Source organism: Thalassophryne amazonica, chromosome 8 (genome assembly GCF_902500255.1).
Source record: "Thalassophryne amazonica chromosome 8, fThaAma1.1, whole genome shotgun sequence".
NCBI classification, from domain to species: Eukaryota; Metazoa; Chordata; class Actinopteri; order Batrachoidiformes; family Batrachoididae; genus Thalassophryne; species Thalassophryne amazonica.
Window position 1 is genome coordinate 85,449,682 of NC_047110.1, and position 22,119 is coordinate 85,471,800.

The following is a 22,119-nucleotide window of genomic DNA, read 5'->3' on the forward strand; positions in this document are numbered from 1 at the left end:
TTTAATGAAAAGGTATTGCAGTCGGACAGGACGTTTTGTCCGATGTGAGTGAAAATCCGTTATACAAAATTTGGTATATACGGTGTTTATTGTAAAACCATACAAAAACATTGGGACTTTTGCTTTTGTCCGGTGAGTGCGAATATCCGGTTTATATGATGACGGTTTAGGTGAGTTTTACTGTATTCTAATTTTGCGTTTTGGTAGTCATCATTGTCTGTCAGTACACCACAAAAGTTGATACACTCAAGATTTAGTTAAAGCGGAGAATGTCTAATAGTTTAGTCCCATTCAGTTTGTCACAAAATTGGAAAAATTTATTTTGTGTTGAAATGTAGTTATTAAGCCTTAATTTGAGTAAGCGGGTATAGAAAATGGATGGATACAGTTATAAAGTACTTTTATTAATGGAGTATCATGGAGTATTAAACAGTCGTCTCTTGCACGTCTCTAATTGGTGCAGAATGCTGCTGCTCGTCTTTTAACAAACACTTTTAGACGTGAGCATATTACGCCCGTCCTGTACTCACTCCACTGGCTTCCAGTTCGTTTTAGAATTGATTTTAAAATTTTAATGTTTGTTTTTAAAGATATTTATGGCCTTGCACCTCCCTACTTGTCTGAAATTTTCACTTTGCACACCTACAATAGGACATTAAGGGCGTCTGGCCAGCTTTACTTAGATGTTCCAAGGTCAAGATATAAACGCTGAGGTGACCATGCTTTCACGGTAGCTGGCCCCAGACTGTGGAACAAGCTATCTCTTGAGTTACGTACTATTCCTGACCTAGCACTTTTTAAATCTAAGTTAAAGACTTATTTATTTAAACTGGCTTTTAACAGTAGGGAGGTGACATGTTCTGTTTTTATGTGCTGTTTTAAAATTTTATTCTATAGGTGTTTTATTTTTGTGAATTTGTGTTTTTAATGTTAAGCACTTTGGAGACCAGTCGGTGCTGTAAAGCACTTTATAAATAAATGTTGATTGATTGATTGAATATATTGAAAAATTGCAGGCAGTTTTATTGCTCATAAAGTATTTATTGTTGGGGGTGGGGGGATTCCATGTCAACACACAGACACGGGGAGAACATTCAAGCTCCACACAGAAAGGCGGGAAGTGAGCCCACAACCTTCTTACTGTGAGGCATCAGTCCTAACCACTAAACCTACCATGCCCTTTAATTAATTTAACTAAATTTAGAGATATCAGATTTTAACATTATGCATTTTCTGTTTCTTTATAGTCAAGTTAACTTCACTTTGATTCAATAAGTAAAACAAAGCATGAGCCTTCCTAGGGGAAGAATACTATTTCGAGGCACTGTACATCTGTGCGTAGAGTCACAAGAATAGCTGTCTGCACACACACAGAAACACATCACATACGCACACAAATCTGTTATCTAATTTTAACAGTGGTGAGTGACAGGCCCATCAGCCATTTATAGTTGACGCTTTGATATACAGACGACTGTTTGTCAGCTAAATTCAATTAGGTCTCATCTTGCGCCTACAGGCCAAATAGGATTCGTCATGGAGTACTGTACATGTCACCCGTTAAGACGATAGAAATAGCATAATATAGTGATTCATCCTGTAACTGGATTATTAAAATCACATTTTGTGCCTATTGCTTCATCATGTTTGACAGTTGGTCAAGAGTAGCATCGCAGAAGACAGATGATTTTACAGTTTACAGCATCACTAGTTACTCCGTATCACTCGTTTTCCAGTGATGTAATATAGCACTTAATTTTGTTTAGATTCTGTTTGGATATCTCTGAAGCAAGTACTCTCAAGCAGTCAGCCTGGGAGCTTGAAGATTTATTGTGTTTTCGGAACAGATGCCACTACTAGCTGTTTAATGCTGGTGCAAGTGTCTATGTGTGTGCATTCGAGGTAATGGAGAAAACAGAAGGATATATAGCCCAGCAATATTTCATTTATGCATATTTCATTGCAACCAATGAACGAATGATCACATCATGAAGGTATAAATTATGTGTGTAAAAATGAAAAATGATGACTGAAAGTATGCTCAGCCTGAGAATAGATACTCCATGTTACTCCACCTGATTGTTTTTTAACCCGACGCCAGAATATGGCCATCTGGTATTGAGAAGGCTTTGTGTCTGTCTGTCTGCCTGCCTGTCTGTCTGTCTGTCTGTGCTCAGCACAAGTCCAGTCCTATTACTGTCAGGGTCTTCAAATTCACAGGGAGCATTCTTGGGACACAAACCTTGGACAAGTTTAAAGATGACTAACCTTGACCTACTTTAAGAGGTCAAAAGGTCACATTCTGTTTCCTATTTTTATGCTCATACGGCCAAGGGTATTTTAGCATTGTGTTATATTTAATTCTGCAAAACGTAGCCGCTTCATTTCAGATTTTGCTGCAACACTGAAACACTGCAACACTGAAAGAGTAACACAGTGCAAAACAAATTGTTTAAATACTTTTTGTTATCGGTGCCTGCGGGAAAATTGGATAAAAATGAGCCCAAAGCTTGTCAAGCCTCAGGCTTTGCAGTTTTGCATGATTGCTGAAGTTCCTCGTGAAGGAATTAACACTAGTCACGTTTACATGGACCAAAAGTAATCGGATTGAACAATCAGATTGAACAATCAGATCAAAATCACGCCATGTAAACAGCTCCATCTGATTAGAATAGCCCAATCCGATCGAAATTACGATCGGGTTAGAGGAGGTGGTGTAACCCTGTTTTTAACCCGATCGCGTTCCATGTAAACGGCACGTCGGGTTGTCCGCCTGTGAGGAGCCTTACTGCGCATGTCTGTTACGTCACATCACCACGTGACGCTTCCTGCTCTGTGTTCGCGGACATGGCGACGGAAAAAACACAGCTGGACTTTACAAGAGCCAACACTCCTCAACGTTTTAAAAGAATTTAAAATAAGTGGAAAAGCTTGACGGACGTAAGTTGGCAGCACAGACTTGTTGTGTCCGGAGTCAGCAGGTAAGTAGAGCAAATTAAAAACTGCTGGGAAGCAACGAGCGCTTTCTACAAGGAGAAGCTAAAGGAGCAGAAGCGGCGCGGCTCCAACCAGCTTCACTTATTATGAATTAATGGAGTAATAATCTGAGGACAACCTTCTCCAAGGAGCACACTAGAGTAGAAGTCAGTTTTACACCGGAGGAAAGTTCACCTGAGACACCGGAAAGCCTGGAGGTAAGTCCTGTTAAAATCACGCTAACTCAACATTCCTTTTTTTTTTTTTTTTACGAGACGTACTTTGAGCCAAATGTGTGGATTTAGTTCAAGTTAATGTTGGGATTTCATGTTATCACATAAGTTTATTCGCGGAGTAAAGTGTATGAACACAGTCTGTCATTGAGTTAACCAACACTCTTTATCCTCGTTCACTTTAGTGCAGGGGTAGGCAACCTGTTCCAGAAAGAGCCATGAGGGTGCAGGTTTTCTTTGCAGCCACTGACTCCACCAGGTGATTTCACTGATCAGTGAAATCAGTGACTCCACCAGGTGATTTCACTGATCAGTGAAATCAGTGACTCCACCAGGTGATTTCACTGATCAGTGAAATCACCTGGTGGAGTCAGTGGCTGCAAAGAAAACCTGCACCCTCATGGCTCTTTCTGGAACAGGTTGCCTACCCCTGCTTTAGTGCATCACGTTAATTTCTGCTCTCATATATACAGATGATGATGATGTAAATATAAATAGCACGTCGGAGGAGATTGATGACATCAGCTGAAGACCACACAGAGGAGGCTCCAGACAAAAAAGTGAGTTTTTTTTTAAAGAGTAATATGCTGCAAAATAAGACCGCAGTGAGTTATTGAAATTTCCTGTAGAGCTTATTGAAAAAAATAATGTTCAAGTCATTGCATATTTATTTATTTATTTGGAGTGCTTTATTTTTTAGAAATGGTAATATTACAAAGTTCCAGCAGAATATGACAGTTAATATCCTTTAGACAGTTGAGACACAAACATATTTTCATTTCAATTTTGTTTTCCTGTTTTGAGCTTTGTGAAGTCAAAAGTCGTGTGGATGAGTTACAACATATTTGAATATAGAAGCAGGATGATTCTTTGGTATAATACATGACTGAGAGATCCACAAAGAGAAAAACATAAACCCTCTCTTTCTTTGCTAACTGAAATTATACATTCTTTCTAGATTAAAAGCCATCATCTGGTGATGCCAAGCTCCTGGGTGATCGATCAGCCCAGCAGAGATCTTTCCTGGACAACATGCAACAGCAGCACGAGAGGAATCTGGAAAGAGAAGAGAGGCTTCTTTCCAGGTTTATGGAAGAAAGTACCCGCTCAACTGAAAGCATTATAGGGCTTAAACTTTCTGTTGTGGATGTTCCCTGATAATCTTTAAAACATTTAAGACCTCTAGATACTGCTGTTTGCCAAAGATACAAGGTTTGTTTTGTATTTTCCACTTTAAATGCATATTCCATTGATAACAGGACTGAAAATAAAAATTTCATATTTGGAAAATGTTCATTCTCTTTGGATTTGTGGTGATACGTTCACCCACTTATTTTAGCCATTTTCTCTTAAAATATCAAAATAGAAATTTTACACTTTTGTTTGACCCTTCCAAAAATGTACTGGTCATTTTCAACATGTTCAACACATTGAAAAATCTTGAGCTGCTACTGTTTAGAAAATACATCTGTATTTGAAGTAACACTTGGGATGAAAAAGGGTGTGGGCATTTTGGGCTGTTTGTCCTGGATAGAGATTTTGGCACATATCTCAAGTTGTTCATTGGGGTCATATTAGTCTGGAACAGGTGAGTTAATCTCTCCTAAATGATGTGCAAGCATCTCAGCTTGGTCCTCTACTAAGTCCACTGTTTCATCACCAATCACAGCGAGCCACCTGACCACCCAACCCAAGTTACCACCTGCCACATCGGCACAAACTGGCCCTGTTTAGTTTCTTCAAATTTTTCCTGATAGTATGTAATTTTGCTGACAAAGAGCTGCCTTTAGGGTTTGGTTTTATGATCTGACATCACAGTAATGCCAGTTTAAAAAGTAATGCCAAGCTCTGATGTAAGTGAATAAAAGTTTTTAGCACTATATTTTATTTTTAACCAAATTGTTGTGGTGCTGCCAGGTTTTTATTTTATGTATGTGTATGGAAGAAAGTTGTATTCACTTTAATAAAAAAAAAAAAGAAAATGTCATTTTTATTTTATTATTATTTTGTTAATGGAGATGACCATTTCGGAGAGGGAAGTGATTGAACATGTACTCCTTCAATGCCATCGTTGTCCTGCTCCCACTGGAACGGCTCTGCATCGAGACTTGTGGTCCAGGCTGAGGAAAGATGCCATCAAAGTGACCAGCGTTCTCCAACCACTTGTTGCTTGCATTGTTCCTCTCATTTTGACAGAAATTAGGAAGTGCACAGCAAGTTGCTATCACAGCTGGTGTAAAGGTGAAGTGAAAATCTCTTCAGTAGCACCCTCCACCTCGACTTCAAAATCCCTAAAGTGTTTTCTACTGTTACACAGAGTGAGCTGAGGTTAACATTAATAGATTAATCCTCTGGGTTCAGATGTGTAGAATTATGCAGCCTTTCAGCAACCAGTCGAGGAGTGGATCTGCAGGGTCACCAATGATTTGTAGCCGTACGTCTTCGCCCTCAGTGTTTTTCACAACCTAAAACAGAAAATGGTTATGTATTTTAAAATTCTGATGCTTAATGAGTCATATCCTTAAGAATAAATCAGGCGAACAAAGCAAACAACTTGTTTTAGTTGAGTAAAGTAAGTAGGAAATGTAAAAAGGCCTCACACACAAGGTTTGTTTCATTTATACATGAAACTTTTATTGTCATTTTGAAATAGTTCATTGTTTAAAATAAGTTTTGTGAGATTTCATAGTGGGCTCTACCTAAAAGCCACAGAAAAAAAGTTTGCAAAAGTCATAAAAGTGGTAGCTGTGACGTTATTGATTGTGGGTCAATGAAAACGACAGACGTTCAAAAATAACCTACCTGCATGTGTCTGTGAGTCCCGTCAGTTATTTGAGGAATATGATGCGTTTCCGCAAAGCTCCGTCTGATCTCCAAGTTTTCATTTTCATTTGGCTCGTAAATCATCTGTTTAATCCGTCGGTGTTTTCATTACGGCTTTCTGTGCTACATCACGTAAAAACACATTCCGCCGCGTTCGTTTCTTTCTGAACAAGTCCTGAAGAAGAAGCATGTTCCTCCGATGCTGCAATTTCAAAAGAATCGCGCAAAAAATAACAGTAATCTTGATTAGTCCAGGTAACAAATCCATTGTTTATACGGGCGGGCTTCCGGGAACAACTCATTTGCGTATGTCACAAGCGGCAGACGTCACAATGCAAAGCGTAATGGGATTGCTCTACTGACTGAATCAGATCGTAATCACGGTGCATGTAAACACGCACAGCAAGCGGATCACTTTAGGGTACGTTCATGTAAACAGGACAATCTGATCCACCAATCGGATAGAATTCAATCAGATCAGAAAAAGTGTCCATGTAAACGTAGCTACTGAAGCTTTAATTTAAACAAAACAACAATAAAACATTCACAAGTAGCATAAGATCAAAATGAGTTTGGGTTGCTTTCAGGTCAAGTCAGGTAGTGCATTCACCACAATACAGACTGCACTGGCTCCTGATAGCAGTCATGTAGACAGATACCTAGTACATCTCCATCTCCCGCAAGTTATCTGTCAGGATTGTGCCTTAACTTACTGCAGTAGAATGAGGGTAATTTTTTTCATTTATGTGAATAAACTGTAATGTGCATTACATGTACCCTAATGAGTATAAAAAATAATGAATATATATACTTTTATAATTATGTATAAGCATAATTATGTACAAGCATGGGTAGGGGTGGTGGCCAAGCGGTTAGTGCACTTGGTTTCAATGCGGAAGGTTCCCAGTTCAAACCCCACTCCTGCCACATTTCTCCATGTAATGTGGAGTTGCGTCAGGAAGAGCATCCAGCGCAAAACCTGTGCCAAATCAACATGCAGATCCACCTTGTATTTGCTGTGATGACCCTGAGTGCAAATGAGGGAACAGCCAAATGGACTTACTATAATTATGTACGAGGGCTGTCAATAAAGTATAGGTCCTTTTTATTTTTTTCAAAAACTATATGGATTTCATTCATATGTTTTTACGTCAGACATGCTTGAACCCTCGTGCGCATGCGTGAGTTTTTCCACGCCTGTCGGTGACGTCATTCGCCTGTGAGCACTCCTTGTGGGAGGAGTCGTCCATCCCCTCGTCGGAATTCCTTTGTCTGAGAAGTTGCTGAGAGACTGGCGCTTTGTTTGATCAAATTTTTTTCTAAACCTGTGAGACACATCGAAGTGGACACGGTTCGAAAAATTAAGCTGGTTTTCGGTGAAAATTTTAACGGCTGATGAGAGATTTTGAGGTGATACTGTCGCTTTAAGGACTTCCCACGGTGCGAGACGTCGCGCAGCGCTCTCAGGCGCCGTCGTCAGCCTGTTTCAAGCTGAAAACCTCCACATTTCAGGCTCTATTGATCCAGGACGTCGTGAGAGAACAGAGAAGTTTCAGAAGAAGTCGGTTTCAGCATTTTATCCGGATATTACACTGTTAAAGGAGATTTTTTTAATGAAAGACGTGCGGACGGGAAACAGGACAGGAAAACACCTCCGTGTTGATAACCATTTGTAAAATCCAGGCGGCTTTTGATGGCTTTCACTGGAGTGAGTATATGAGAAATTGTTTAACAGCTGGACATGTTCCAACTTCTCCTTAAGGCTTCCAACAGAGGTGTTTTTCCTGTGGCGGAGCGTCGCAGCGGCTGCGAGCCGACGCTGCAATCCGTCCGCACGTCTTTCATTAAAAAAATCTCCTTTAACAGTGGAATATCCGGATAAAATGCTGAAAAGAAAAATAAATTGATCACTGTATTTTGGCAGCAATCTTTATGTTGTCATGTACCATACAGCACGCTAAAACAAACAAACAAAAAATCTTTCGTTATGCAATAAGGTAATAAGGTAACTTGCTAATTGATTTCTTTAATTAATTTTTGAAACAGATTTCAATTAATTTATATTGCCCCAAATCACAACATAACACTATGTAACACAATTTTTGTTCCTGGCTTCTAAGTGTTATATTTCAACTGCTTATGTCTAAAGTCTATGGAAAAATGACTACATTCAGCACAAACTTTGATTTTATTTTTTTTAACGTTCTAGAAAGTTCTAAAAGTTTCTTGAAATTTCTAATTCTGGAAACTTCTAGAAAATTCTGGACAGTTCTAGCAGTTAAAGAATATTCTAGAAGACTACTCAGTCGTACTGATGGCGAATCGAGAATATTCTTGAAAACAGACAAATTTCAAAATATCATTGTCCTGATCACAGAAGCAAAGTTTCTGTGGAATAACAGCTATTTTCTATTTATTGAAGGCATAACAGGTTAGGAAAACACACTGTGTACCCAGGAACAAAACAAAAATAAAAATTTGTTACATAGTGTAATCCTCTCCAAAGTGCTACATATTAGCAAGCACAATGAAAATAGTGTTAAGGAAAACCTCCCTCAAGCATTTTTGATTATATGAATAAAAAAAAGACAGAGAGATTTGGGTTGGAAAAGGAATGATTGACATTTCACCTTTGTGTTTTTATTGACCCACTGGAGAAGGCAAAAACAAACCCACCAACCATAACATAACATTTTGCCAAAATGATGTGTTTGCCTAGCTGTGGTTACTGCATTATCTCCCAGAGGCATTTGTGTTGGATATAGGCAGTTTTTTTGGTTCATCGCTTTTAGACTTTTTTATTGAGCACATTTTGTTTGGCCGAGTGGAGTTTACACATTTGCGTAATTAATAACATCGAAGACCTGTATGTATACACAGATACAAATTTCCACACCAGAGCGAATGCAACAAAAGAATATTTCACTGCCTGTCCAAGTTTCAATTTGTCCTAGTGAAGATAAAGGGAGTTCCACTCAGGGATATACGAGCTGGTCACTGCAGAGCACAGGCTAGGCACCGCCGGCTTTCAGCCTACAGATGCACCTTTAGACTAAATCAGAAGAGATTCATCTCCGTCCTGTCCCCTTGGAGCCCTGGAGCATGGCCATATAGTCAGAATGACATACTGCTTCTGCGTACAACCTCAGCCACACAAGCTCAAAGGCCACCTGAAGAATGGCCTTAAAAATGTGAATGCAGGAGGAGAATGGGTGTGCTGTATACACGTTTAGGGAAGGGAAAATAGGAAGGTTGATGAGTATTAAACTCTGCCATAAAAATGTGACGTTAGCTTAAATTCCTGCTGCATTTTAATACCGTTGGAAAGTTGAAAAAATGTAAAATTATTGTAATTTTATTAAATTACTACAGTAATTGAATAAATAAATAAATAAATAAATAAGAGTCTGTCCCCTCCACATTAACAGGATACCTCAAAACAATAAAAGCTGTTGTCTTGTACAACCAGGTGTGGTGGCCAAGTGGTTAGTGTGCTTGGTTTTAGTATGAAAGATTTCTAGTTCCCCTGCCACATTTCTCCATGTAATGTGGAGTTGTGTCAGGAAGGGCATCCGGCGTAAAACGTGCCAGTTCAACATGCAGCTCCACCTTGGACCTGCTGTGGCGACCCAGAGTGAAAACAAGGGAGCAGCCAAAGGGACTTACTATATACGGACTTATAGATGCAGCTTGGGACTCTGACAAGGGCGGTCGCATCTCCTCCACTCTCCCTTATCTCTCTGCCTTTAACCTTCAAGTCCCTACTTCACCAGACTGTGAATTCCTCAAAACTATATTGGATTATGGATCTATTGGACTACTATTGGATTAACCATGGAATTGATCATCTGGTCTCTGAACGCTATTGACACCATTTTTTTCTACAAGAAGGTCAGGACCGGGGGATCCTACCTGCCCAGATGGAACGTATCCTGCGGGCTATGTTCTCAACTCCTGGGTGTCTTGGCGTATTGCATGCTTGGCGCCTTTCTCCGTTGAGGATGTCGAGGATTTATTCATATTTCGTCTCATGGCAGCAGGGCTGGTACTTTTTGGCTTATGTGCTGCCCTGATCTACTGGAAAATTGGCAAGACGGTGGCATCAAGAACCACAGGCCCTCGCTTGTCCATCATGATTAATGAGGTTGGCAAGGCAGTGCATTCTCAGACTGCGTTGACTCTTGAACTCAGACGCAAATTGGATGACACCTTGGAGCTGATGCATGCCTTGCAGTTGAAGCTGAAGGTTTCGGAGGCCGTTGAATATTCTTAATTCATAATTGGGATTTGGTTGTTCAAGTGGAACTGTTAAAAAGTGTTTTTCACTGCTCAGCTACAACACTCCAGGCTTATCTAGCCTCAAGGTCAATTGCCCACTGTTTACCTCCAGAGGAATTTATTCAGGCCTTGGTGAGATTATTCGGCTCCATTCTTATCTCAACCCACAAAAACAATAACTGACTTACACATGGACTGAAGCATGCTCCAGCTTCTCCTTTTACCTCCCTTCCTGCATCTCCCCCCCCCTCCCCCGGCTGGCCCCCGTTCTTCCCAAGCTGGCAGGCAGTGCGACTCCAGTTGCAGCGGCTACCAACACACTCACATCGCCTCAATTTGGAAAACAAACTGTTTCAAGTTTAGTGCACATAAACAATGTCAAATGTATATGTGTTGTCCTAATTCTGATGTGTGCCGTTATTATGGTAAACAAGTAATAATTGTGGATTAATTGCTGTTTTTCTGTGGAATGTGAGTGCAGAAATCTCGTTGTTGTAATGACAGTAATAATAAAAGCTATCCATCCTATCCATCCATCCATATTGAGAATAAACAGATTAAAATTTGTTGAGCTTTGATGTACAAGATCAACCCAAAATATCCCATAGACTTATCTTCCACCTGCTAGTAAAACAGACAAATTAAATGGATGCCTTTTCTGTTGTGACCACCAGAGCATGGTGTGGAAACATGATGTAGTTGTTGCATGACAGAAGCTTGACTGCAGATGTTAAACAACCACAACCTCCTCAGAAAGTACAGCCTGCTGGTTGGTGTGGGTTTGGTCCAGTCCAGTTTGCTGTCCATCCACAGCCCAAGGTACTTGTAGGAATACACAGCCTCCACCTCAGGTCCCAGTATGAGAATCGGTTGCCGTCTTTGTCTGGTCTTCCCAAAGTCAGTGACCAGCTTCTTTGTCTTTGAGGTGTTGAGCTGTAGATGGTTTGTGTAAGTCACACCAGAGTATAAGTCACTCCCAAACTAGTGAAAAACCAAACAAAAACAAAACAAAAAACAACCTCAACTTATACTCTGGAAAATATAGTACTGGTGTATGAGATTTTCTTTCTGTGCTGCCCTTATCCTTCTTTTTCTTATTTTTTTTAAACTCCCAGTGCTTTGTGTTTTAGGTACCTTGTGTTAGAACATGTGTCTGGTGGTGAGCTCTTTGACTACTTGGTGAAGAAAGGCAGGTTAACACCCAAAGAGGCCAGAAAATTCTTCAGACAGATCATGTCAGCCCTGGACTTCTGCCACAGTCATTCCATATGGTAAGTGACACTGTAAATGTATCCAGTCCAATAATTGGATGTGCTGCCAGACTGCTCATGTTGGGAATAATTTGAATGCTTGGAGTAGAATGGGGGAAGCGTGCTGTTTGTACATTGAGTAAAAGCAGTTGATTGTCCATCAGACAGGACATTTACTAAAGTGCTCTTAACGAAGGTCTTTCATCCCTAAGATACTCCTGGGCTACACTTGAATGCTACACTTGCATCTGAGTGTGTATGTGAATGGATGAATGTGAAGCATTATTGTAAAGCACTTTGAGCATCTGCATCAGATAAAAAAGTGCTATAGACATGTAGTCCACTTACTATTTAAGACTCACAACAAATGACAGATACAGTTGCATCAAAAATAGGCACAATACAGTATTGGAACACAATGAGCAATACAGACTTGACATAACAGTTAGAGTGCTGAGGTCATTTTGACTATTTACAATCCCTAAAAATCAATAAAAACTGTAATTTACGTCCGATTATAAACAATCATACCCAGGAGGTGTAACAATATCAATTCGATTGTCCTGCAGCAGTAAACAAATGTTCCCACATAATGATTTAAAAAAAAAAGAAAGCTTCCCGGGGTGAATCAGCAATCTATAATTCCCTCATTTTATTCATAACTTTAGAGTCCCATTTGGTTTTTCACATCATTGATTCACGGCGCAGTTTACAGAACTGAGAAAACTTAATATTGCTTGTTATGAAGTGTGTATTTCTGTTTCTGAAAATGTCTCTGATACCATCCAGCTGAGATAACTGTGCATGGTTGACATTCCCAGATGAAAAAACGCTCATAAATTATACAGTGCATATATAGTACATCCTTATATTGCCAAGACAATAAAGGTGAATCATCTATCAAGACTGTGAGCTCAAAAGGAGCAAATGCTTTTTATTCATAAGACTATTGATGGTGGATAGTTAGAATAACTGCTGGGCTTTCAAGCATAACTTTTGGCCTCCAAGCACATTTACAGATTTAATGGATGTGGATTTGATGGACTATATTTTTTATACTGGAGATGATACACATGACTACACCAAACCTGTGAATTCTTTTGTGTCCAGCACACATTTGACACATCTGTGTCAGTTTATCTGCTGCAGCTGGCACCAAGTGAAATAACAAAAACTATGAATGATAACTTATTTGTATAATGTGCTCCACAATATAAGAATTTTAACATAAATGGTAAATAAACTGCATTTATATTGCGCTTTTCCATCTGCATTACACACTCAATGCGCTTTACAAAATCATGCCTCACATTCACCTCGATGTGAGGGTGTTGCCATGCAAGGCGCTCACTACACACCAGGAACAACTAGGGGATTAAGGACCTTGCCCAAGGGGCCTCAGTGATTTTCCGGTCAGGCTGGGATTTGAACTGAGGGTCCTCTGGTCTCAAGTCCATTGCTTAACCACTAAACCATCACCTCCCCTAACATCAATCCAGTGGCAGCTTGCAATGAAACAATACAGTAGCATTTGCATTTGTAGTGCTGTGCCCAATGTTGGTTAAGCTAATGGGGATAACCTCACATATAAAATGAGCAAGTTCACAGGATATCATAGGTTTTCTCAAAACAGATTTAAACATTATCAATATGCTGTATTTGGAAAAAATGAACTGCTGCACACCCTGCCATCCCGTCGTGTCTGATGCGACGACTCCAGCTTTGCCAGTGGTGCTCGGGTGTGCTGCCTGCCATTGTCCTGGTGGATAGGCTGAGATGAGCTATTTGCCTCCCTGTGGGGTTTGAAGTCCTGTCTATTTTCAGGGCGTTGGGTCTGCGCCCTGTATCTTTTCCTCACAGTGGTGGTTTATTCTTGCATGTGGGGTGGTTGTATGTATTTCACCATCGTGTGGCTGGTCTGAGTTTCCAGGTGGCACTCTCACCGTCCTGTAACTGCCTGTTGGTCTTCACAATTCAGACATGTTAATTTCAGAATCAGTTTGTGCTACCGTATTTCCACAGCAAAAAGTGTACAATTTTTGCAATTATTTTGCAATTTTGAACTCTAGATCATGCTTGTTGAATATGGGCTAGTTTGTGGGTTTGGAGGAATATTTAGGTTAGGGATGGAACTGGGGTGTCCTGATTTGGCATCAGTGCAGTTGCAGATTAACCGGTGTTGCCGGACTCTGGTCTTTGATTCTAGGTTATCCTTGTCGGCAGTCTGTAATTGTGAACACTAGACAGCTTACCTGCAACATTTCTATTATTGTATGAGGGTTCATGCTCACATCGTTCTGACATAAAATCAAGGCTGGATGCAAGATATAAAATGTGCCGCATCCCTGGGATGCAGCATCTTCAGGACACATGCGTGTTCTGGTAGCGATATGCATTCTTGAACATTGTCTCAGTTTTCTTTGATTCTGTTTGCTGCTGTCACAGAGTCACTGTGTCTGTATCTCTGTCTCCTGTCTGTTTGGGGGGGGGTGGCAGCCTCCTGTGTGGTTGAGCATAACTCTCAAAGGCCCCTAGAGTGAACACCAGCCTGCACCCCTCTGCCCAGAAAGTTTGGAAGAATAAACTAGGAACCGAAAAACCAACATGTACTGAAGCACATTTCTGTTTGACTGTATGTTTAAGAAGACAATGCCACTTATTACATTACACATCGCGTGATTAGTCAAAACATAAATAAATAATAAATGTGCTGTAGAGTAAATTCATCCAACGCGAATGACAAACAATTAATGAAAAAAGTTTGCATTTACACTCTGTCTCACGGTGTTAAAGTGTCTGACGCAGCTCTCAGATTAAAGATACTGTGTGTAGATTTTTTTAACACAGCAGCAAAGCAGCATCCATCCAATATTAATATGTTTTTAACATTTTAAACATTATTTATAACTAATATAGAACAACGGACAACATGGTGGCTTAGTGGTTAGCACTGTTGCCTCACAGCAAGAAGATCATGGGTTCGATTCCCACCTGTGGCCTTTCTTTGTGGAGTTTGCGTGTTCTCCCCGTGTTTGCGTGGGTTCTCTCGGGTGCTTCGGCTTCCTCCCACATCCAAAGACACGCAAGTTAGGTGGATTGGAAACTTTAAAATTCTACATAGGTGTGCGTGCAGGTGTGAATGTGTTTGTTTGTCTATATGTGGCCCTGTGACAGACTGGTGTCCTGTTTAGGGTGTACCTCGCCTTGCGCTCTGTGACCGCTGGGATAGGCTCCAGCCCCAGGCGATCCTTAATTGGACTAAGCAGTTGAAGATGAGTGAGTGTGACTAATTTAGAACAACAGCTTGCTCTGCTTGGGACTCCGGCGAGGGCGGTGTATCTCCTCCTTTCTCCTCTATCTCTGCTCCAACCTTGAAGTCCCTACTTCAGCAGACTGTGGATTCTTCAAACTATATTGGATTAACCATGGAATTAACCAGCTGGTCTCTGAACGCTATTGACACCATTTTTTCAAGAAGAAAATTAGGCCTGGGGACCCTGCGTGCCCAGATGGAACCTACCCCGTGGGCTATGTTCTTGATGCCTGGGAGACTTGGCGCATCGCATGCTTGGTGTCAGTCTCTGTGGAGGATGTCGAGGATCTATTTATTTTTGGATTTATTGTAGGAGAGCTGGTCCTTATTGGTTAATGTGCTGCCCTGACCTACCGGAGAATTGGCAAGACGGCTGCCACCAGAACCATGACCCCTTATCTGTCCATCATGATTAATGAGTTGGGCAAGGCGACACATTCTCAGACTGCGTTAACTCTTGAACTCAGACGCAAATTGGATAACATCTCGGAGCAAATACACGCCTTACAAAGGAAGATGTCGGAGACCAGGGAATACTCATAAATTGGCTGGTTGTTCATGTGAGCTGCAAAGGTGTTTTCACTGCTCAACCCTAAACATGGCAGGCGTATCAGCCTCTGAAGGTCCAAATGCCCCATTGTTTTCCTCCAGAAGAATTTCTACGGCCTTGGTGATCCTTTCGGCTGCCTTCTTTCTTATCCTCTCAACTCCAGTACACACGTACAGAAACTGACTCATTTGCCACTCACACATGGACAGAGACTGATACACATGCTCCCAACCCCCCTCCTGTCCCCATCCTGGCCCCTGCTCACGCCACTCCTCCCCCAAAAAGCTGAGGACGGCGGCGCGACCACATGTTGCTGCGCCGCCTCAATTTGGAAAACGGACTGTTTCTAAAGTTTAGTGCACATAAACAATGTCAAATGTTGTTTTTTAATTCTGATGTGTGCCATTATTACAGTAAACAAGTAATAATTGTGGATTAATTGCTGTATCTTGTCTGTGGTATTTGGAGTGTGGACGCAATTTTGTTATTGTTGCACTCATGTAATGACAATGACAATAAATCAAACCTCAATCTCTCAATCTCAATCTCTCAAATGACATGAAAAACAGCAAAATAATGAAATATGAAGTGTGCGTCATATTTCAGTTAAATTTGCCAAGTTGTGGCTCTTACAATAGATAAAAAATTACAAATCTTGAATTATCTTATTTGATTCTGCTTCACTTTAACAAATTTGCAGCCAATTCTGAACGTGCAAAAAAAAAAAAAATAACTAGACTAAACCAGGTAGGTTTAAAGCAGGTGCCTTAACAATTGCACGAATTTGATCCTCGCACTGGCATACAATCTAGCGTGCCAGTGAGTAAACTCATTGTAAACTGTTGTAAACCATGCATGAACTGTGCACAGCTATGTGCCAGTGAATAAACTTGTTGTAAACTGTGCGTGAAGTGTGCGTGGCTGTGTGCCAGTGTGCAAAGAAAATATTGAAATGCTCAAAACGTGCGACATGCATTAATTTTGCTAGTTGTTAACATTGCACAACCTATTTGAAAACACTGTGTTCCTGCATGTCAATGCATCTCATTGCCATGGCGCATCTGAACGATTATGGCGAAATATTACATCTATAATAAACATAATTTTACAGATATGTTATCTAACTCATAAGAAGTAATGAAAATGCAACCATTTTACCAATCCATTACAATATATAATAAATAATTACCCTTGAGATGATTCCAAATGCGTTTTCTGCCGTACAACTCACATGAGGCAAACTGTGGCTGTAGATGATTTCTCTGTAATTCTGGGAGAGATGAGAGATGGTTTCAGCAAATTCTGAGAGCAAATGCGTCATCGGCTACGAAATTATTATTTTATTTTATTTTTATATAGCGTGGCGTCAAGCAGGACAAAAGCGGGTCGCATTGGCACAATGAATTGCGCCGCAATGCGAGGATCAAATTCATGCAAGTGTCAAGGTGGCTACTTGTGTGGTGCCTTGGGGTGACTTTTTGTGATTTGGTGTGGTATATATAAATTGAATAGAATTATTTTGCAGCTTAATGTTTTTCCAGGTAGTTTTGCGCTTGTAATATGCATATGTCGCGGACATGAATGAGGGAAGCTCATTAGCATCTCACCATGTCATTTAGGCCCTTCAGACTTTATTTTGAGTAAATGTTTCAGGGGAGCATTAGCATGGCAAAAACCTTTCAGCTTCAGACCTTAAAAAAAAAATGCTTAAAAAGGCGGCTTTTAAGCATTTTTCTTTATTTGCCTCTCACATGCCTGGAAAAGGTCCTTGCCATCTAAAGCCTGGTTCACATGGCAGGATTTTAAAATTATCTGTAGGTTTCCAAAACCTGAGAGACCACACACATGAAGATAAAAAAATCATACATCTAACAGGTTTGGTCGTACAGTGTGTGGTGTTCAGCCACAAGGTAAGGACAACAAAACCACACACGAACAGATTTCACACACGAACATTCCCAGGTCAGACAGGAAATCTTGCAAAATCTCTTGAGATTAAACGTGACTTCAGAGTAAACAAATGGAGATACTTGGTGGACTGTTTAAAACAGAGGGGAAAAAAACAATACAAAAGAAAAAGAAAAGGCGTTCTTTAAAGGAGTGGAGACAGCGCAACCACCGGACTTTCTGGTAAGTCAGAACAGCTGTTTTGATTTTATTTTCCACTCCGTATGTCCGTCACATTGCTTTCTGATTGACTGCACGTCACATTCAGCAGACTGTGTGCTCGTTTGTGGTCGGAGGACACCACACACGCTGCAATATCGGGCCAAGACAATCCAACATGTTGAATATCCCAGATTTGCGATCGGAACGCCCCTGACATCCTTCCGAGCAGATCAGCGCACTCTTAACACACCATACACGGCCTAATTATCCTGCCGTGTGAACCAGGCCTAACCATGTCCTTTAGGTCCTTCAGACTTTTTTTCAGTAAAATGGTTCTTGGGAGCATGAGCATGGTTCTTGGGAGCATGAACATGACTAAAACCTTTCAGCTTCTGGGGGGCTCAGTTCCATCAGGCCATCAGTTCCATCAGTTTTTTCAAAAACTGATTGGCCACTCGAATTTCCAATAGGCAGCCAGGTATTAATCAGTTTAAGAATTACACAGCGGTCAAGATTAAAAGATGCTCCAATCATATAGAAAACTACACCACATTATTTGCCTCATCATAAAGATGCCAAAAAAGTATAGTTTTTGACAATCTGTGACTGAATGTTATGGAGTTATCAGTTAAAAGCAGCAAGAATGGTGACAAAGGTCAGTTTCAGTTTGCACAGGGGTCAAAAGTTAAAGTTGCTCCATTAATTTTGTTCCAGCTGTATTTGTGCTGAATTTGATGCTTGTATCACCATTTGAAGGATTGTTTCAGTTATCTGCTGCACTAATAAGCCAACAGATAACAGATTTGACATTTTGGGAAACATGGAGTGTTTAGCTGTGGATGTACACATGTATTTACCTCAGTAATTGTAAAGTAATTTTTAAACCACTAATTACAGGGTTCTCCCCAGAAAATTTTAGTATAGCAGTGCTGTTGAGAACTACAACTCCAATTCCAATGAAGTTGGGACTTTGTGTGAAATGTAAATAAAAACAGAATACAATGAGTTGTATAACTGGGTATACAAAATGCGAAACATGCACTATGCACAATTTCTCCAATCACAGTCACAGAAGCCTGTAACAACTTCTGGGTTGTCTGGGTGTCTTGGTGGCTTTCCTCACTCTTCTCCGTCTTGCAGTCACTCAGTTTTTGAGAACTGTCTACTCCACACAGATTTACCATAGAGTGCTATACTGTTTGTATTTCTACATAACTGATGTAAATAAAGGTCAAGACATATTCAGTGACTTGGAAATGTTCATGTATCCATCCCCTGACTTGTCTGAAGAAAACTGGCAATTAAGCTGATTATTTACAAGTATTATACCAAAAGGGCTGATTACTTATGGAACCCATCGTCTTGGCTTTTATATTTTTAATTAATTTATATCAAGTTATGGAGGTTTACTTTCAGTTTGAGTCTAAGGAAGATCATTTTAAAAATGTTTATATTGAAAAGCCTGATTTACTTTTTGTATTTGAAATGCCGTAAACAAATTAAAATGCATGAAATGCCAAGGGGTTGAATACTTTTGCAAGCCACTGTAGGTTGTAGAGGATTTGTAAATCATTGTATTCTGTTTTTATTTACCTTTTTCACAATGTCCCAACTTCACTGGAATTGGGGTTGTATACCCGAAGCGGCACGCAACGCTTCCTTCCACTCGAGATCCTATTCGACCTTGTGTCCCGAAGTCCTAAGACAAAAATGAAAATGTTTTAGTGTTGTTTCTGGTCTAATTCTGTGCTGAATTCTTGATTACTTAACTTAATCTAAAATGTTTATGTTTCATTGACATGCTGTGTGTTACAAATGTGCAGTAAACTTGTTAGAAAGAAAAAAGAATGTGCAAAAAGACTGTTTCAAATGTGTGAGATCCTAGACTTTTTTACACATTTCCCCTACATAATTTTCAACTTGAAAAGTTTGAATTCTGAAGTCACAATATCACCAGGCTGGGGGCATTCACTTCAAAGTGTGAAAAAGACTTTTACACCCCTCTATATTGTCCACACAAACAAAACAAAACAAAAGGCCCAGCTTTCCTCTCCGAGTCAGCAGGTGCATTTCTGGAAAACATGTTTTTACTCTGCATTTGTCAGTATTTCTCAGTGTGGGATGTACATTTTAGGAAAAGCAGAAACATCCCAATGGCTGGCTCACAATGAAAAAAAAACACTGCTTCGTTCAATAACGAAGCTTTTGAGCTTTCATTTGAAAGTGAAGGTTCAGATTTACAGAGGCTGTGCAGAGAGACAGGAGGCGACACACTTCAGCCCAAAACTCTTAATTTTTTCAGAGTCTGTCAGATTTTGGATCTTAATGTGTGGTGATGCTGCTGTTTGTGTTGCTGGACACTATTCTAGTACCACCGTGAGCATGCACGCGGAATGTCTCCATGATGCTGTTTTTTACAAGCTAGACACACAGATGGATTTTTATTTTTTTTTTACATTGGGAAAAAGTCAGAATATGTTATTTTCATGAGATAATGGACTTTCTATCTAATCGTGAGAGAACTTTGTGAGGAGCTCCGCAACACCAGCTGGCGATCGCGCACGATCCGTGGGTGTGGAGTCCTTTGGTGGAGTGGACTTTGGAAATCACAAGTGGATGACTTAAGGGTTTTTTTTTCCTCTCTCTTCTCAGTAAAGCTGGTAGGGTTTGTTTTTATTTTACTTTACGTGTCTGTCTTGATGTGAGACTGTTCTTCACCGAAGCAGCACGCACTGCGCTCGCGGAATGTGCACACACACTAAGTTTTTGCACAGTGGAAAACAGCTGCTTTTACTGTGACTGCATCAAAATGATCAGCTATCACTTAAAAATGAGTCATTATAACATGACATCACACTTATGTAAAGTTTGTAATTAATCTGTGGTTCCGTTTTTAATGTTAGCAGCATTCATGTGTATGCTGAGATAGAAACACTGTCGGAAACACTTGGAAATGTTATGATTTTAGTGTGACATGTCCTTTAAAACATAGGAGAATGGAAATAATGCACACCGCTGTCCAGCACCAAAATCTCAAAGTGTGCCTCGGTCCCTGAATAATTTAAAATTCCATTCTGCCGCTTTCTTCATAAAAGCCTCTCTGTTCACTGTCACAGAGACTGCAGCATCGTTGTTAGCCTCTGATCTGATTGATCTCACCGCAGACAGCATTGATTGAGTCAGCTATGAACCTGCCTCTGTGGAGGCTTGGCGCCGGTGTGCCTTCTCCCCGGATAGCTTGGTGATCACTGCACCCCGCAGGGGCTGTGGTCCCCACCTAGATGAAACAAAAATGTGCTTGTGTTTGTCATGGTTTATGTCATCTGGATGTAAACAGGATAAAATAAAGAGCTGAAGTTTTTTTATGTGAAATTTCAGTCATTTCCCAAAGCTCATGACCATAGGTGAGGATAGGACCATAAATCAACTTGTTAATTGAGAGCCTCACCTTCTGGCTCAGCTCCTTCTTCACCATGATGGTCTGGTAGAATGTCCAAAAAACATCAGATGCTGCCCCAAACCATCTGTCGATCTCATGCTCCAATTTACCCTCACTCGTGAACAAGACCCTGAGATACTTAAACTCCTCCACCTGGGGCAATAACTCTCCCCTGACCCAGAGGGGACAATCCACCATTTTCTAACAGAGGACCGTGGTCTCAGATTTGGAGGTGCTGATTCTTATCCCAGTCACTTCACACCTGGCCTTAAACCTGCTCACTTTGCATTATAGGTCACTGCCTGATGAAGCCAACAGAATCATATCATCTGCAAAAAGCAGAGATGCATCTCTGAAGTCACCAAACTGGGCACTCTCCAGTCCCTGACTGCACCTTGAAATCCGATCCATGAACATCACAAACAGAATTGGTGACAAGGGGCAGCCCTGGCGGAGTCCACGTCCCACCAGAAACAGGTGTGATATATTGCCGAAAATACTGACACAGCTCCTACTTTGGTCATATAGAGACCGGATTGCACTTTGCAGCGAATTCAGTACCACATCCTCCTGCAGCAGCCCCCACAGGATACCCCCAGGGACCCAGTCATATGCCTTTTCCAAGTTCACAAAACACATGTAGACTAGTTGGTCATACTCCCAAGACCCCTCCAATATCTTTGCAAGGGTAATATAAAAATTTCCATGACGAGGACGGAGCCCGCATTGCTCCTGCTGAATCTGATGTTCGACTAATGGTCTAAAGCTGATCTTTTTTGTCTTTTTGCCTTCAAACACCTCCCTCATATAGTCTTGCCATGGTGAAGTTAACTTCACAAGGAAAACTGACTGTGCAAGGTCAGACAACAACCTTTACTGGACACTACTTGATTACAACAATGCATGTGAAAAGTGAGCGCTTCATCAAATCCACAGCCATTTGCTTGTCAGCAGCATCAGTCAGATGTCATGACTATTTCAAAACCTTCCTTGAGATGGACATACCCTTTCCCAGCAGAAGATCACCATTGGGAGGATTGTTTGGTTGGGCTCTCCACATCTTTATAACACAGGCTGATTTATTATCCACAGTGTGCCACAAGAACGTACAGGATCCATCTGCATCTGACTTCATCCATCCACCCTGT

General features: G+C 40.7%; 1 protein-coding gene and 1 long non-coding RNA gene across 2 annotated transcripts in view; both read left to right on the forward strand.

Annotated features, from left to right (window-relative positions):
- Nucleotides 1-22,119, forward strand: part of brsk2a (BR serine/threonine kinase 2a) — a 721,035-nt gene that overhangs the window by 494,125 nt on the left and 204,791 nt on the right. The window contains 1 exon segment of the mRNA XM_034176871.1: nucleotides 11,441-11,581. Within this exon segment, the coding sequence (XP_034032762.1) occupies nucleotides 11,441-11,581 (141 nt within the window).
- On the forward strand, nucleotides 2,827-4,207 carry LOC117516017. Its single transcript, XR_004562281.1, has 3 exons — nucleotides 2,827-3,194; nucleotides 3,683-3,769; nucleotides 4,168-4,207. It is a non-coding gene; the product is annotated as an uncharacterized LOC117516017 (long non-coding RNA).